Source organism: Chrysochloris asiatica, unplaced genomic scaffold (genome assembly GCF_000296735.1).
Source record: "Chrysochloris asiatica unplaced genomic scaffold, ChrAsi1.0 scaffold00013, whole genome shotgun sequence".
NCBI classification, from domain to species: Eukaryota; Metazoa; Chordata; class Mammalia; order Afrosoricida; family Chrysochloridae; genus Chrysochloris; species Chrysochloris asiatica.
The window spans coordinates 22,454,558-22,471,011 of NW_006408531.1; the positions used below are offsets into that span (position 1 = coordinate 22,454,558).

The 16,454-nt window shown below is 38.5% G+C and overlaps 1 protein-coding gene across 3 annotated transcripts in view; it reads left to right on the forward strand.

Annotated features, from left to right (window-relative positions):
• The window catches only part of EPB41L2 (erythrocyte membrane protein band 4.1-like 2), a 124,357-nt gene that overhangs the window by 82,569 nt on the left and 25,334 nt on the right, over positions 1-16,454 (forward strand). For 2 of the 3 annotated variants that reach the window (XM_006834669.1, XM_006834668.1), the window contains exons 10-11: positions 5,626-5,798; positions 10,023-10,195. In XM_006834669.1, the coding sequence (XP_006834732.1) occupies positions 5,626-5,798; positions 10,023-10,195 (346 nt within the window). Of the gene's footprint in view, positions 1-5,625; positions 5,799-10,022; positions 10,196-15,389; positions 15,453-16,454 lie in introns of all 3 variants that reach the window. The other variant, XM_006834667.1, reaches the window with a different exon arrangement.

Sequence of the window (16,454 nt, forward strand, 5' to 3'; positions counted from 1 at the left end):
TACTTCTTTTTATTTTTTTGCAACTTAATTTCATAACAATATCTGTCATCCAGAAAATTTTTAAGTTATTACTTTGCATACCTGGTCACCAGTGCCCATTGGGCAAGAAAGTATTTCATTCTAATTTGAAGTAAATCAAAGTCCATCTAGTTAGTTACAACTTTGGCATTGTATTTCTTAGATTTATATTTCTTGTAAAATGTATTTCACAAAATGCATATGTAGATAATTATTCTGACTGAATTATTCTGATCTGTTGCGTCTGTTTGGACTCATAGTGACTATATGTAGGGTTTCCAAAGTTGTAATTCTTTGTGAGAGAAGAAAGACTCATCTTTCTCCCGGAAGCAGCTGGTGGGCTCAAACCTCTGACCTTTTAGTTTACAGTCTGGTGCTTACTTCACAGAGCTACTGGTCTCTCAGCTATTCTCCTTAAAATAACAAGCAAATAACCATTACCTTAAAAAAAATAATAAAGGTGTTTAGAAGCCTTCTTACCTGATTTAACACATTTACCTGTTTATATATCCTTTATAAATGAAAATAGAAGTTGTGCACTTTTATAAACATGTCTACTTTCATGAGTGTGGACACTTTATATTTTATTAACTTTAAGATTAATATCCAGTAGTAATCTTTACTTCTGAAAGTATTCAGTATCAGAGTTTAAGAGCTCTTCATCTGTCTTTGTTTCTCCAGAATGCTAGCATAGGAAAACTCAAAGGTACTCCTAAATACTGCGGCCATGTGACCATGTGACACTAAGAAGGAGAACACGAGGAATGAATATGTGCACATGCCTTTGGACTTACTGCTGTAGCTAAGTGCTGTTGAGTAGGTTCCAACTCATAGGGACCCTGGATCGGGTTTCCAAGGAGCAGCAAAAAGTCTTATCTTCCCTTTGTTGAGATAGATCCTCAGTGGTCCCTGTTTCTGGTTTTAAATTTCGTTTTAGGGAAGTCCATTTAGGCCATCAATGCATTTCTCCTTTGTGTGTGTGTGTGTGTGTGTTTAATGCATAATTTTTCATCTCCTAGTAATTATAGGAAAGGAGCTCTGGTAGCGTAGTGGTTTCGAATCGGGCTGCTAATCTCACGGTCAGCAGTTTGAAGCTACCAGCTGTTCCGTGGGAGAACGATGAGACTTTCTGCTCCCGTAAAGATTTATAGTCTCGGAAACCCTGTGCAGGGTCGCTCTGAGTCAGTACCAACTCCATGGCACATAACAACAACAACAGTAATTATAGAGATTTTGTGAAAAGTCAAAGATAAATGTCATCTGGCCAATGTATATTTAAAAGACAATGAGCATTTCTTACTCACTACTCTACAGAGCTCTACTTTTTTTTTTTCAATTGTTTTTATTGATGAGACAATACAGAACAAAATAAAGAAAGTGTACAATTTCTACAGATACAATTCAGTCACACTGAATTTATTCTTCCAGTTGTGAAACTATTCTCATCCTCCTTTTGTGAGTTGTTCCTCTTCTAATAATCTAAACTCACTCTCCTCTAAATGTCCCATCAAATCTTACAAGTGGCTGTTGTCGTTTTGATCCTATTTGGTGTTGGTTATGTGTCGTGGATTCGATTCTGACTCATAGCTACCTGTAATGGGTTTCTGAGGCTGTACATCTTTATGGGAGCCGAAAGCCTTATCTGTCTCCTGCAGAACTACTGGTAGTTTCGAACTGCTGACCCTGAGGTTAGCAGCCCTCCTCAACCACTATGATCCCAGGGCTTCTTTTGATCCCAGGTAGATTGTTCTTAAAAGAGCACAGTGCTCAAGGCAGACATCCTTTACTGGTTAAGGTAACCAATGTTTTGGTTTTAAGACAACTTCAGGGTAATGTTATGGTTTAAGATTTGAAGATTATTTCAGGGCAATAGTCAGAGGTCCATGTAGCCTTTATGACTCCATTAAGTCTGGAGTCCATAATAATTTTTCTCCTTATGATCAAGATTCTTTTATAGAATATTGGATCAAAATATTCAGTAGTGGTGACTGAGCACTGTCTAGTTCTTATGGTCTCTTGGCAAAGAATACAGTTGTTCATGGAGACAATTAATCCCACATTCCATATCATCTTCTTTTTTCTCTGACTCACCTTTTTCCTGTTACCCCATTGTTGTGCCTTGGAGGGCCACTTCCAGGTCTTAACACCCCGGGTGCTACCTACACTGCTCACTGCCATTAGTCAATTCTGACTCATAGTGACCCTGAATTGGGTTTCTGAAGCCATACATCTTTATGAGAGTAGAAAGCCTCATCTTTCTCCCATGGAGCTGCTGGTGGGTTTGAACTGCTGTCCTTGTAGTTAGCAGTCCAGTGTTTATTCTGCAGTGCCCACACCACCCCAGGTAATACACAACGAACTAGAAAGTAGAACAGAAGCATTGAACACATTATTAGGCCAGTTAACTGAGATGTCCTAGGCACCCACGATCTTTAAGGAGAACCACAGTCCTGTGAGGCTTTTTGGTTGTACATAAACAGCCTTAGCAGCTGCTTCTCTGTTAAGGAGGGCATTGTAAGTATATACATTTCAAACTTTTGTCAACGCAGCTTTTTACACATGTACAGTTTACAGCAGTTGCATGATCTTCTGTGCAGCCCTGTCTTCAGTCAGGGTGATACTCCATTGCTACCAGGTCCCTGTTTTCTCTTCCTCCTATCCTGGTCATCACTAATAAACTTTGGCCTCCATGCATTTGCCTTTTCTTATCTTTTTAGAAAGTGAGGTCATATAATATTTGTACCTTTGTGAATTGACTTATTTCAGCCTACTGTCTCCAAGCTCCTTCTATATTGTAGCATGTACTAACTGAGCAGTATTTCAGTGTATGTATGGACCAGATCACGGCTTTCTTACAGAGCGGTTTTAGAGCCATTCTGACTAGACTGCTAGGTAGGGAGATGCTGCCATGTTCAGCCCATGTGAACATATCCCATAGTAACTCATAGCAACCCTGTATAGGGTTTCCTAGGAGCAGCTGGTGAGTTTGAACCACTGACCTTTAGGTTAGCAATCCAGTTCTTATCCGACAGCTGACTACACTTCTTGTCCTGCCTTAATTACTTAGGATCCTTGGAGACATTTTTGTACCTTCTTTTTACCAGTTAAAAGAATTCAGAACGTGGTAAAGAGTTACTTTTTTCTTAAGTTTCTAGTATTTTAGCATTCTAATTTAAGAAATGAATGCCATTCTTCCCAAAGTATGTATGGTTTGAGGGGCTGGCCATCATTAGATTGTACTTTCTCAGCACCATCATCTAGGTCTCCTTGCAAACTCTAAGGAAGGGAAGTGGACATTGTTGAGAAACACTAACTCTTACTTTCATGCCAAGAAAGTCCGAGTGTATTAATGCTTCTGTGTAATTGTACATTCTGTATGTTCTGGGGGGAAATTTCAGACATGCATTCTGTTGAGAATCCTGAGTTGACAGAGGGCTGCTGCTTTTGTACTTAACACATGTAGCATCACCTTGATTTGAATCTGTTTTTACTGTTAATTAAGTAGAAAGAGATTTAAAAAAAAAATTAAGTAAAAGTTCTGAAAATACTTGGAAGGGTAAAGAGCTCTTTAATAAAGCACTCTTCCTGAAGAAATACAGAGAAAGTTTGGAGTTCTCCATACCCTGGAACTCTTATCAAAGTCTTCCTATTTACTATATTCTGAAACAGTTGAGATATTTGTTTGTTTGTTAAGACATTTTGCCAACTCTGGTTCAGACAATGAAAGATAATTCCAGCTGAATTTCACACAGCACTGGCTCATTTACTGGAGCCTGCTTTTGCCTCAGTCTGGAAGTATTTGAGAACAAGAAAGGTTGACTCCTTTCATTATGAATCTATGGCTTAAGCGGTGTGCTGGCAAGAAAGGCTGGTAGTCATCTCTTAGATCCACTGTGTGTCATGTTATTCATGGGAAAGAATCACGTGATGAAGTAGATTCCCAAGTTGGATGTTCCTTTCCCAGGAGAAATAAGCATAAATATTAAGAATTAGTAATGGTAATGGATTGCTACTTGGCACTTACAGCTAAGAACAAGTATTTAGACATATGTGTTTATAGAAGTGATTTCAGCTAATATAAATAACCTTTAATGCACATTGAGAACAGCTGCTCTTTTGCTCAGGTTGAGAAACACACATTACTTACAAATACATGGATGTGGATTTAGTCATCTTATTACCATCATAAAGCCCTGTATGGAGGAGGGTGCTGCTGTAACACAAGTCACTGCCCCTCTGGGTTTCCGAGACTGTAAATCCTGTGTACCAGCTAGTAGCTTCTGCTTTCTGACCTTGTCCTTTTGCACCCCAACACTTAATCCACTCTGTCACAGGGGCACCTTTTAGCAGAAATACTATAAATGGTGGCTTTAACAAACAAATTTACTCTCTCCCAGTTTGGAAGGCTCGAAGTCTGAATTTAGAGTTGGCTCTGGAAGGAAGTCTTTTTCTCTCAGAGCTTTGATTCTAGGTGATTTCAGGTGTCCTTTTGTCTCTCTTGCCTCATTTCCACTTGTCTCTCTAATTAGCTTCGTTTTGTGTCTTTTATATCACAAACGAGATTAACTGAAGCTAGGCCTCACTAACTAAGAAAGCCCATTCCCAAAGGGGATTATGTTGTTCTTAAGTGCTGTCAAGTCAGTTTCAACTCATCGTGAACCCCATACAAAGTTTCTGAGATGTGACTGGTTGGGTTCGAACCACTAACCTTTCGTTTAGCAGTCCATTGCTTTTCTACAACACCTTACCACAGGCATAATGCTTAGAATTTACAACATATACAGGTTTCCTCCCTATGAATACTTGCATCAGCCAAAATAGCGTAAAGAAGCAATTACCATTAATTTATACGGCAAACATTTTTTGATGTTCTCAGACTCCAAAGTAATCTACCAAAACATACCAAATAGCACATAAAGCCTAGAAGAACATATGGTGCTCACAGACAGTGTAAAGTTATAGTGGCTTGATGCTGAAATGCTGAGTGTAGTTTTCATGGATGGAGCTTGGTGGCGGCACTTTCATTGCTGTGGGGATATGTGGCCTGTTTGTTTGTTACCATTTGGGAGCTCTGGTTGCAAAGAGGGTTACTTCCACTTAACCCTGGGGTCGGCCACTCCTCTAGAGAAAGATGACACTTTCTGCTCATGTAAAGACTTACTGTCTCGGAAACTTTATATAGGGTTTCGCTCAGTCTGAACCCATTCAATAGCACATGACAACAACAAAACTGTAGTTTGGATGAAACACTGTGTGGAATGTGTGCTGCCTTTTTAATGGCTTGTTGCTTTAATTTTGCTTTTTGCCATTTTTGTAAAAGTTAAAACCTCCTTGGAGATTTCTGTTAGCAAAAACAGGCATTCACGTAGGTCTTTCTTAAAAACCAATTGGAATAAAGTGAATGTTCAGAAAGCGGATACTTGTAGTTTGGGGGTGCATAATCTATAACAGAGGGTTGAATAATCCTTTTCATTAAAACCTTTAAATGACAGTTTTCAAAATTGAGGAAGCATATTTAACAAAATGTGATATTGCAATATTTATATCATAAATCCATAAAGTCTAATTTTATGTCCCTCCTAATCTTCCTCTGCACCCCCTTTACAGACTTGTTTCTCCAGAGCAGCCACCAAAGGCCAAGTTCCTAACCTTGGGGTCCAAATTCCGCTATAGTGGCCGCACCCAGGCTCAGAGCCGCCAGGCGAGCATCCTCATTGACAGGCCTGCACCGCATTTTGAGCGCACCTCTAGTAAACGAGCCTCCAGGAGTCTAGATGGAGGTGAGTACTTTCACAGATTCTGGATTCCATAATCAGTCTCTCTTCTGAGTTAAAAAAGATCTTACTGTAGCTTCCCACACTTGCCAGTATATGAGAGACTATTCACAACTGGTGTGGCACTGTGGGTTAATGCGCTAGACTGCGAAGTCGGCACTTCAAACTCACCAGATGCTCCTTGGGAAACCCTAAACAGGGTCACTGTGGGTCAGAACTGACTCATTGGTACTTAATAACAACAACATTCACACCTTCAAATGATTATTTTTCAGTGCAGTGTTTTAAAAAATAAATACAATGCATAATTTTTTAACGGGAAATAATTTTGTATTTGAACAATTAGAATTTTAATTATTTACATATTTGCAGTTTCATGTAAATTACACATGGAAATAGATATTATTTCTATTCCTATACGTCTTTCATTACCTTGTCCAATTTGGGATTAACAGGTTTTTTATAAATAAGCTAAAGTTAATTTTATGTTAGAATATTTTTATGAAGGACTTTATCTTTCTGCTTAGCAGAAAGTAATTGATTTAAATGACTTCTACCAGAAGAAATAGTTTTTGTAATCATTTTATGTAATCTCCAAGTATATTTTTAAATGGTAATATTATGTCATTGTGACTTTCCTGCTGTTTATCAGCAAAAAGCTTTTTGTTTGCTTGTTATTGTTGTGAAGTGCTGTCGAGTCATTTTCAACCCATAGCGACCCTGTATAGGGTTCCCAAGGAGCCATTGGTGAGCTTGAACCACCAACCTTGTGGCTCAAATGACTTGGCAGTCCAGTGCATTAGCCCACAGCACCACAATATTTTTATGACTTAATGGACTTAAACAATTTATTTTAAATAATTAGCTAAAAAAGCCCACATAGTTTCTCAGTTTAATTGTTTTTCATTGGTTTTATTTACTTTATGTACTTACAATAAACTTGAAAGAACATCTAGCCAGCTACAGAGAGATGTTTCCCAGGATTTAGTATTGAGCATTCCAGATGCTCCTTGGAAACCCTATACAAGGTCACTGTGAGTTGGAAGAGACTTGACAGCACTTCACATCAACAATGTTGGTGTTAATATGGGAAACCAAACCCCACTGCTGTTGTGTCACTTCCAGCCCATGGAGACCTGTAGGACAGAGTAGGAAAGTGGCCCCACAGGGTTCCTAAGTCATCGGTCTTTATGGAAGGAGACGTCTACATCTTTCTACATAGAGCAGTTGGTTGGTTCAAATTGCCAACTTTCTTTTAATGCTCAAGTGCTTTAACCACTGAGCCAATAGGGTTTCTTCTATAGCTATCACAGTATCTTTTAGTTCAACGACTGAGTACTTTTTCCAAGTAAATCTGACAAATTTTGCCAGCCCAAGTAAATAAACCTTGTTCCTTGACAAAGGTAACTGAAATAAGTGTTAAATAAATGCAGACACTCTTATTGCCCTGAGAGAAATCATTACTCTTTCCTGAATTACTGTCTGTTTTTCAGCTTTCATTTAAAAATATGACCTCTGTAATTTTTATGTTGCACATTTCAGTGTCTAAAGCCACCAGTAAACCAGTGCATTTTCTTTGAGGTATATGGACTGCGCTCAAGGAAACCACCATCTTGTATGCGCAGTTGGTGCAGAGGGTTATAGTATATCTGAAAACAGTGACTTTCTCAAGTTAAAAACAACAAACATGGCACAGTAATCCATTATATTTTCCCTCTGTGTTCTTGGCCACTGTAATCCATCAGATGAGCAAGTCATCAAAAGGATTATTGTGTTACTGTGAGAAATACGAGGCTTTTTATGCCAATGCATGACCAGACAGCTAGTGGACTCTTTGATAAGGGGTTACTTCCTTTTTTTTCAACGTAAAACCAGTCTGTAACCTGGTACTGAGCATCACTTTTGCCTGGACTCCCCATCAGTATACCTTTTTTTTGTTGAAATGCGTTGCATTTTTCTTTTTCTTGGTTACATTTTAAATAAGGATTGAATGATTTAAGTTACTTACTATCCCTCATTTTTGTTTGATAAAATAAATCTAGTAATTACATAAAAAGTAAACATCAGTGGGATATCCAAAGGGGTAAGTATCTTAATAAAAGTCTTTCTAGTACAACTAGCACTGTTAGATTGGAAAATCAAACCAAAAGAGAGGCAAATCAGTCATGTAAGAGAACTAGCAATCAGGATATATATGGGATCACAGAGGACAAATGATTTCCTGAAAATCTGACAAGTGGGGACATTGCTCAGTTATAGTTATCAGAGAAGAAAGGTCTGAAGAAACATTTCATTTGAATCTTAAAGATGAGAAGGAGGCAGCCAAGGGAAGACCAGGAGATAAAGCATTCCAGGTAGCAGCAACAACACATCTGAAGGGGGGATAAGGTCAAAGAAAGCTTGATGTACAATCTAGGAACAGAAATATGATCATTCTGCCTGGAACTTTGTAAATGATGGGGTGAGGGAGGCTGGGATCAGGTCAGACATGGTCTGTGGGTGCGATAGGAAATCACTGTATGGATGATTGTGTACGCACTTAGTAGCACAATCAGCAACTGGATAGGTGTAAGTTGCCTAAATATGAGTGTGGTATTTAGGGAAAAATAAATAAATAAAGATACTACTCCAAAAGAAAGAGGTTTGTACAGAGCAGGAGTGAGGAGTATGGATCATGGGGGTACTTGTGACAAGCGCATTAGAGGGTCTTGGCACCTCCTGAGTTCAGTGTGGTGAACTGTTCGCAGTCCCTGCCCTTTGGGAGATTGAGGCCTACAGGCCACTGTTAACTTAGCTCCCTTGGTGCATGGAACCAGAACCAACCACATGTATAGTGGACATGACCTCAGTTGCTGTTCATACACGAGCTACAGAGTGAAAAAGACTGTACCACCTGACAACAACTGTATCTTACTGAGAGCTGAGATGGTTTTACGTTGATCTGCAGTTGACAAAATTTCAGCACAATATTGGCTTTCCCTCGCCTGTTGGAACTAAAGAAGCCACATAAAGGCCAGGATTTGGTGTATTGGATTTACTGTAGCCCAAGGATTCAGTAAGGTTGGAAAAAGGAAGACTATTAAATATAAATACAGAAGTTTGTTCCCTAAAATCTAATTTGTCAAATTTTGAATGATGTGCAAATTAAAAGTGCTTTTATGGGGAAATTCTAATTCTTTAAAGTTTAATGAAGCAGATGAATTTTGTAATTGTTTAAGCACTTGTTAACAGTAGATATACCTAAAAGTAAGTTTAGGCAAGATCAAAGAGACCTAGAGAATTAAAATATTACTCACAAATTGTAATTTAAATAATTGCCCTGACTCTGATGGTTCAGCTGATCATAGAGCTCCCTCTAGTGGCGAATTTCCTAATTAGACTTATTTTTATTTTTAAGTACTCTCAAGTCAGTTTCAAGTTTGTATAGAGTTTCCCAGGAGTGGCTGGTGGGTTTGAACTACTGACCTTGTGGTTAGCAGTCCAGTGCTTCAAAAATCTGACTTGAAAGCTTGGGTATGCTGTTACTGATTAGTGCCTTTGAATCATTTCTGACTCAGCGACCTTGTATAGGGTTTCCAAGGAGTGGCTGGTGGGTTTGAACCGCCAACCTTGTTAGCAGTCTATAGTGCTTATCTTACAGCACCACACCAGGACTCCTGGGTATGGTTTAAACAAACAAACAAGCAAACAGATAAAAACCAACATCAACAACCCCCCAAACTCTTTGCCATCAAGTTGATTGTGGTGACCTCATATGTCACAGAGCAGAACTGCTCGATCGTGTTTTCTTGATTGTAATCTTTCCAGAAGAACCAAGCCTTTTTATCTTGTTGGGGGTGGGAGCAGGTATGTGAACTACCAACTTTCAGGTTAATGTTAAGTACTGTCGAGTTGATTCCCTCCCATTGCGAGCCTGTACAGGATTTCCAAGGAGTGGCTGATGACTTTGAACCGCCAATCTTGCTTATCCTACAGCACCACACCAGGACTCCTTTAGGTTAATAGTCTATACAAATCTGGGTATAGTTTAATGGGTTAAAATTCAGCGTAATAACGAGCTTGATAACAGTTTAAAAGTGAGCTTACTTTTCATGTTTGTTTTTTCAGAACTCAAGCACTGTTGTTTGTTATTGTTGATATACTGTGTATCCATCTATGTAAGATGAAAGCATTTTATAAAGTATTATATTTACATACCTGAAAGTAATTCACATTATAATTCCTTGCTAGCTTTGATTGGTGTTGTGGACCAAAGTCTCAGGAAGGATTTTTCTGGGCCTGCTGGGGAGGTGTCAGCATATGGCCCTGGACTTGTGAGTCCTGTCGGGGTACAAGATGGAGATGGCAGAAGAGAAGTCAGAAGCCCAACTAAAGCCCCACATTTGCAACTCACTGAAGGAAAGGTACGGTAAACCATTACAGTACATTATGTTAAGCCTGTATTTAGACAGGAGACTACCTGTTGGAATCTGTTGCTTCAGATATTAAATATCAACTCATTTAAAATTAGTTATTATGTGATTCCTATTGATGTGATCTCCTACTTTTCAAAAAATGTGTACATTCTTGGCTTATTTGAACCACGCTTTTTGTCTTGATTATTGATCTAAGGAAAATATTTCCACATAAATTATATTAAACAAGTGAATAATTAGCTGCCTTTTTTTTTTTTTTTTTTACAGTCTTGAAATTCATATGTTAAACCCCAAATTATAAAAATGGTGATTTAAAATGGTTTGATTTATTCTAAGTAAAATTTAGTATATCCTGTGTCTATATTCTTTAATTGTTAGTATGAATTTTATTGAAATAAGCACAGGTGATAGGCTTTATTAAAAAAATACTTTTGACAATCTATAACAGATAAAGAAATTCTAAATTCGTTTTGTGATTGGTTAATAAGAACATGGTTTGCTGGTTTTGTGGTCTTATTTCATAGACCCAGTACAAGAACTTAGGTTATATCTTCAATTTTGTCACTGTTATTTTTATGTTACTTTGATATCTTGGGCAAGATGTTGATTTGATGGAGGTTCGAATTCTTTGATCTGTTTTCAGTATCTTCACAAAGTAACATTTTCCCCCATCTAGCATTGGAAAGAAACAGAAGAAAAAACAAATGAAATTATCCTGTTAGTTTATGATGTTCTTTAAATACTAATTTTGAAAACATTAGAGACATACAACATGAAGTTATAAAGAACCTGCTAGATGAAGTAACTACCCAGTGCCTCCAGGAATTGGCGCTCTGAGAGACACTAATGCGCAGCGGGAAGGAGGCCTGGGGCCCAGAGCATCAGACAGCAGGTGGTATCAAGTCAGATGCATTCATTTGTTAAAGGATTATAAATATGGTATTAATAAGACTATTGGGTTGAAAATTACTGATTTTTTAAAGTAACATTGTTTTTTAAGAAGACACTCTGTTGGTGAAAGGGTGTCAAAATTGTTTTTATAATTCAGCAGTCTAATGAAGTAACTTAATTCTGAAACAGAATTCCTCAGCTTGTCTGAAAGTTTCTATCCCATTTTGCCTGGCTAACATTATATATCTGATTATTTAAAACAGAAACTTGCCTTAAGCCCAACAGAAATCCTAGTCCCATAAATGACTGGGTGCACTTGGCTTTTTGCTAATGTTTGACTGTACAGTAAGAATGTGATTTAAGTTTATAGGATCTGTGTGCTGCAGTTTGAAAATAGTAATTAAAGCAGCCAATCCCTATACATTTTATGTGATAGAAGTCGTCTTACTCTATAAATGGATCTTTTAACTTATTTTCTAACTGTATTGTAGTAATATGACCTCTATTTCAGAGTAAACGTTTTCACTAACTACCCATTTCTTCTCTCTTATTTCTGTCTTACATTTGTTTTTTGTTTTCTATGATGTACCTGTGATGTAATGCCATCTTCAATCATGGATCGGCTTTTGAGAGTAGCCCATTTTCATGTGCCCACCATCACCACTCATCCACTGTGCTTCATCCTGTTCCCCACATGTATTGCCAGGCCCAGAAATGGACCTGCTCTCCGACATTTCAGAGGAAGACCCCTTTGGGGAGGCAGATCAGATCACACTAGACAGCTTAGAGCTCAATTCCACAAGTGAAGCATCAGAGCAGGGTGACTCTGAAGTTGCCACACTTGATTCTGTCTTGCACCCTGTTTTGGCTCCTCCTCAAGCTGACTGTCCTTCTCCCCTCCACGAAAAGCCTCTTAAAGTGGAAGGCCACACAGATTCTGAGATTGGATCTTTTTCTTTGCACTTCTGCAAATGCTTGCCCTCACTTCTGGATGAAGATGGGTATCTTGCTTTCCCCAGCCTCCCCAATGTCTGGGTCTCCTTCCTTCCTCCTGACATTCAGCACTATGTTCCTATCACCTCCCCTTCATTCATTCCTTCCCTTATTCTCATCTTTGGATTACTACTCTCTGCTTCGCAGTCAGTTTCTTTTTCTCTCACCTTCTCCCTTCCTCTGGCTTTATCCCTCTGCTATCTGGAAGCTAAGGCATCTTCCTTTAATGTTTCTTGTGACTGTGACTCAAATGACAAAACAGAGGACGAGGAAGCAGTTGGTGGCACTCCTGCATAAGCTTTGATTTGTGAGGGCCAACAAAACTACATTTCCATCTCATATTTTTCCTAATGTAAGAGTGTAAATATGTGCATAAATTCTCCACTGATTATCCTAAAAAATAGTATGAGCTACACGTTCTCATAAACCATGTCTTTATAAAACATTTTACTGCATGAGAAGTTAAGTCTTAGGCCTTCCCTCTATTGATAGCCATTGACCAGGTCCCTACCTTCTCAGTAAAATTGTAGGATTATTTTATAAATACTTAGATCATGTTGCTATTAGGACCATTAAGTCCGTTTTGAGTGATGGTGGCCCCGTGTGACATTGTAGAACTGCCCCATAGGCGTTCCTAGGCTGTGATCTCTACAGAAACATCTCCCCAGGTCTTTCTGGGTGAGCTTGACTGGCCACCCTTTTAATTAGTAGCTGAGGGCCTACCCATGTGAAACCACAATAGGTTAAAAAAGGAGAACTGTGTTGCCTTTAACATTCATACCAAGTCTATTTTGTAGGCAAATGGTAATGCTGTTCCTTTAGGGTGGAAATGTCATTTTGATACAGAATTCATGATTCAGCGGACATAATTGTAATCCGTGTTAGTAGTGAACTCCTTTGTGTCGTTCTTTCTCTTGGTCAGATGCTTAGTGTATTAATCTTGTATTAATGGGGATGTATCTGTAAATGGTACTCGGTACTCCTCACAGTGGTAGGTTCTAATCTCTAGAAACTCTTGCTTCTCTATTATTTTGGTATTTGGGGACCAGATGGATTTTAGGTAGCATTAAAAAAAAAACAAAAAAACAACAACAAGAAACAAAATCTCTGCCCCCGTACAGACTGCATGTCTGAGACTGTACATACTCATGGGAGCAGTCAGCCTCATCTCTCTCCTGACGAGTGCCTGATGAGTTTGAACTGCTGATGCTGCAGTGAATGGCCTATAGCCTAGCTCACAGCAACAGCAATCATTGTCAGGTATTTTGTGAGAAAGTTGCTGTTTGTTTTCTTTAACAAATATGAAAAATGAAACCCAGCTTTTAAAAAAATTAGACCGTATAAGTTTTGAGGATGGGCCTCTGAGTGCTCATTTATTTTAAATTAAGTTGCTAGTTTGAGGATTTTTCACCCATGTATAGGACTTTTTTTACGCATACTACCTCTGTACAGTGAAGTCAGTGTCTACATGTTCAGTCTGGTTTTGATTGTTTTGCTAAATGCTTTCAGACTATTTAGTGTCTCAGATATTGTGAGCCCTATCAATACCTAGAATAAATCACACAATTTAGAGTAGACCTAAACAAAAAATGTGTGTGAAGTTAATGTTGTCTTCATATCATATATACATCATGAAGAAGTCATGATTCTTAAAATTTTACCTCAGGTCAACATTTTAGAGAATTTAATGTTGACCAAGAAATTGGAAGATGTTTCTTAAACAGATAGTATACGTGCCTCACTTTTTACGTCTCACAGAAAGATACCTTTAGTTCCCTGCTTAACCTTTTTAAAAAAGATTATAAATAGTTTAAAGAATGAAAAAGTGCTTTGGACTTCCAGATTTGACACTGTCATTTCAATAAAGAAGCAAAAGACTGTATCCTATGTGATCCTACCATGTATTGACATGTAAAGAGTTGATCTCCTTTCCTGGGGTACTAACCCACCCACTGCCATCAAGTCAAATCTGAGTCACCGCAGCGAGCTGCTAGGACAAAGTAGGCCTGCTCTTCAGGTTTTCTGAGGCTGTAAATCTTAATGGGAGCAGACGGCCTCCTCTTCTGTGACAGCAGGTGAGATCAAACTGCCAGCCATTCGGTTAGCAGCCCAACACTTAACCCATTTGTCACTGTGTACTTTTCTTTCTTACCAGTCACGTCTTTGAATCAATATGCAATTAAACTTACTGCCATTTAGTCTATTCTGACTACTAGTGACCCTATAGGTCATCGTACAACTGTTTCCGAGTTGTTGTTGTTAAGTGTCATTGAGTCGGTTCTGAGTTATCACGATTCTATATAGGGTTTCTGAGGAGCAGTTGGTGAGCTTGGACATCCAACCTTGCCATTCAAACCCACCTTGCAGTCCAGCACATTAACCCTCAGCAGTGCACCAGACTAGAACTTAATGGAAGCAGACAGCCTTCTCATTCTCTCACAGAGCGACTGATGGGTTTGAACCATCAACTTGGTGGTTAGCAGCATTACTTTTAAATACACACCCTTTTAATAGCAAAACAGTAGCAAAACCAATTTCCTTCCCTTACCTCCAAATGAAAACAAAATCTATGTTAAAAAGCGAAGTAACAGGGTGAACATTTACCCCCAATATAAAGCCCAGTCCACAATCTACATCATACTTTGCCCCATCATTCACTGATTTAGATGTTTCTGATGAGAACAGATTGAATGAATTTGGCCATTTTTGCACTCTCACATTTTTGTTCTTGAGTTAAAGCATTCAAAGGCAGAACATAGTCAGGGTACTGAGAGAGAAGGAAGCTCTCATTCTCCATTTCATTGCGTAGGGTCACCTCCATCCTGTATACAGCACATTAGGTAAAGGAAGACCACAGTGGCTTAATACTCTGCATCTTCTGAGGCCCAAACAATGAAGGTTGGTAATGCTAGTTCAACATTTAAGTTCAAGTATAGCTTCTTTGCACTGATGACTAGACTTCCTACTAACTCTCCACTTCTTTCTGGCCGTTTACTGTGTGACTTTTCAGGTGAAGATGGAAGAAGAAGAAACACAACTGGAGGAGATGGATTTTTTTCCCTCTTAAGTTAACTCTGGTGGCTGCTGCCTGCCATTGTTAGTATGTGTGGAGTGCGCTTTCAGGGTTTATTGTGTGAGTTTTGTTTGAGCTGTGGCTTTTAAGGTCTTAAGATTTTGATTCATCTTTTGTTTTAAAGTCTTAGATGATCAAATTCTGGGTCATTTCTGGTGCTTGCTAATGGATACATGTGCATTTATTTGCCTCCCCCCCCCCCCCGTGTGTGATTTAATTTCACAGAAGAGTTCCTTGAGAGTAGAAGGGGATAATATTTATGTCAGACATAGCAATTTAATGTTGGAGGTTTGTATAATCTAAGAAAACAATTCTGTCCTAATGGCTGCCAGGCTGCTGTGGACGGGAGGTCACGCACAGGCTGCCTGGCTGATTTTCTTCAAGCACAGTGCATGAAATGCATGGGGGAGAGTCCATTTGGTGGGAGTGCATGTTACCAGTTTGGCTTTGTTCTTTCAAAGTGGCTTAGGGAGGAACATACTTATGAATGAGAAGGTCTCACAGTGACAACTGGGGATAATTATTCTGTTTATCAAGTGGATAAAGTTTCTATCCATTAATCTTGAAATTGTTCTACAGATAAGCCTATTCTACCTGAATAGATTATCTCTAGAGTATAAAATCTGAAGTAACATGATCCCATTCTTAATATACATTAAACAGAAAGATATTTGTTCTTCTGTCATGAAATCTTCAGACTCTTGAATTGTAATCATATTCTTTTTTGTTTGTTTGTTGTTTTTTTAATTAGCAATGTGGTCTACTTAAAGTGTTCTGTTTGGGTATATGCTAATTGATGGGATTGTTTCAATTAAGGAGAAGGTGAAAATGCCACCCAATTAGAAATGTAAAATATACTCCCTGTGTCACAGGAACTTTTTTTCCCTTTCGGGTAGTATGCAGCTAAGTGGAGAACTGCAGTTCTCAGTAACCTGACTAATCTGTGTGGTTGCTTTTGGCAGCTTTCATAACTGTTAGAAATGTATTTTTTGCATAACATACTAAAATACTGTAAAGTGTAATACATAACATTGCTTTAAACAAATCCAAGAAATGTGCCTGATCTCAAGCCACAGTAATTTTTCCATGCCATGCAAAGATTTTTAGATTTTCATGAGTTTTTGCAAGTGGCAATAGGAGCTCATAGATGATCTATTATGCTTGTGCATGAATATGGAATATCTAATTTTATCAGATGCATGACTTGTGCCCCTGGGAGTGGGATAGAAGATAAAGTCCGCAGGTGGCTCCTAGGATTTTTTTTTTTTAATTATTATTATTATTTTTTTT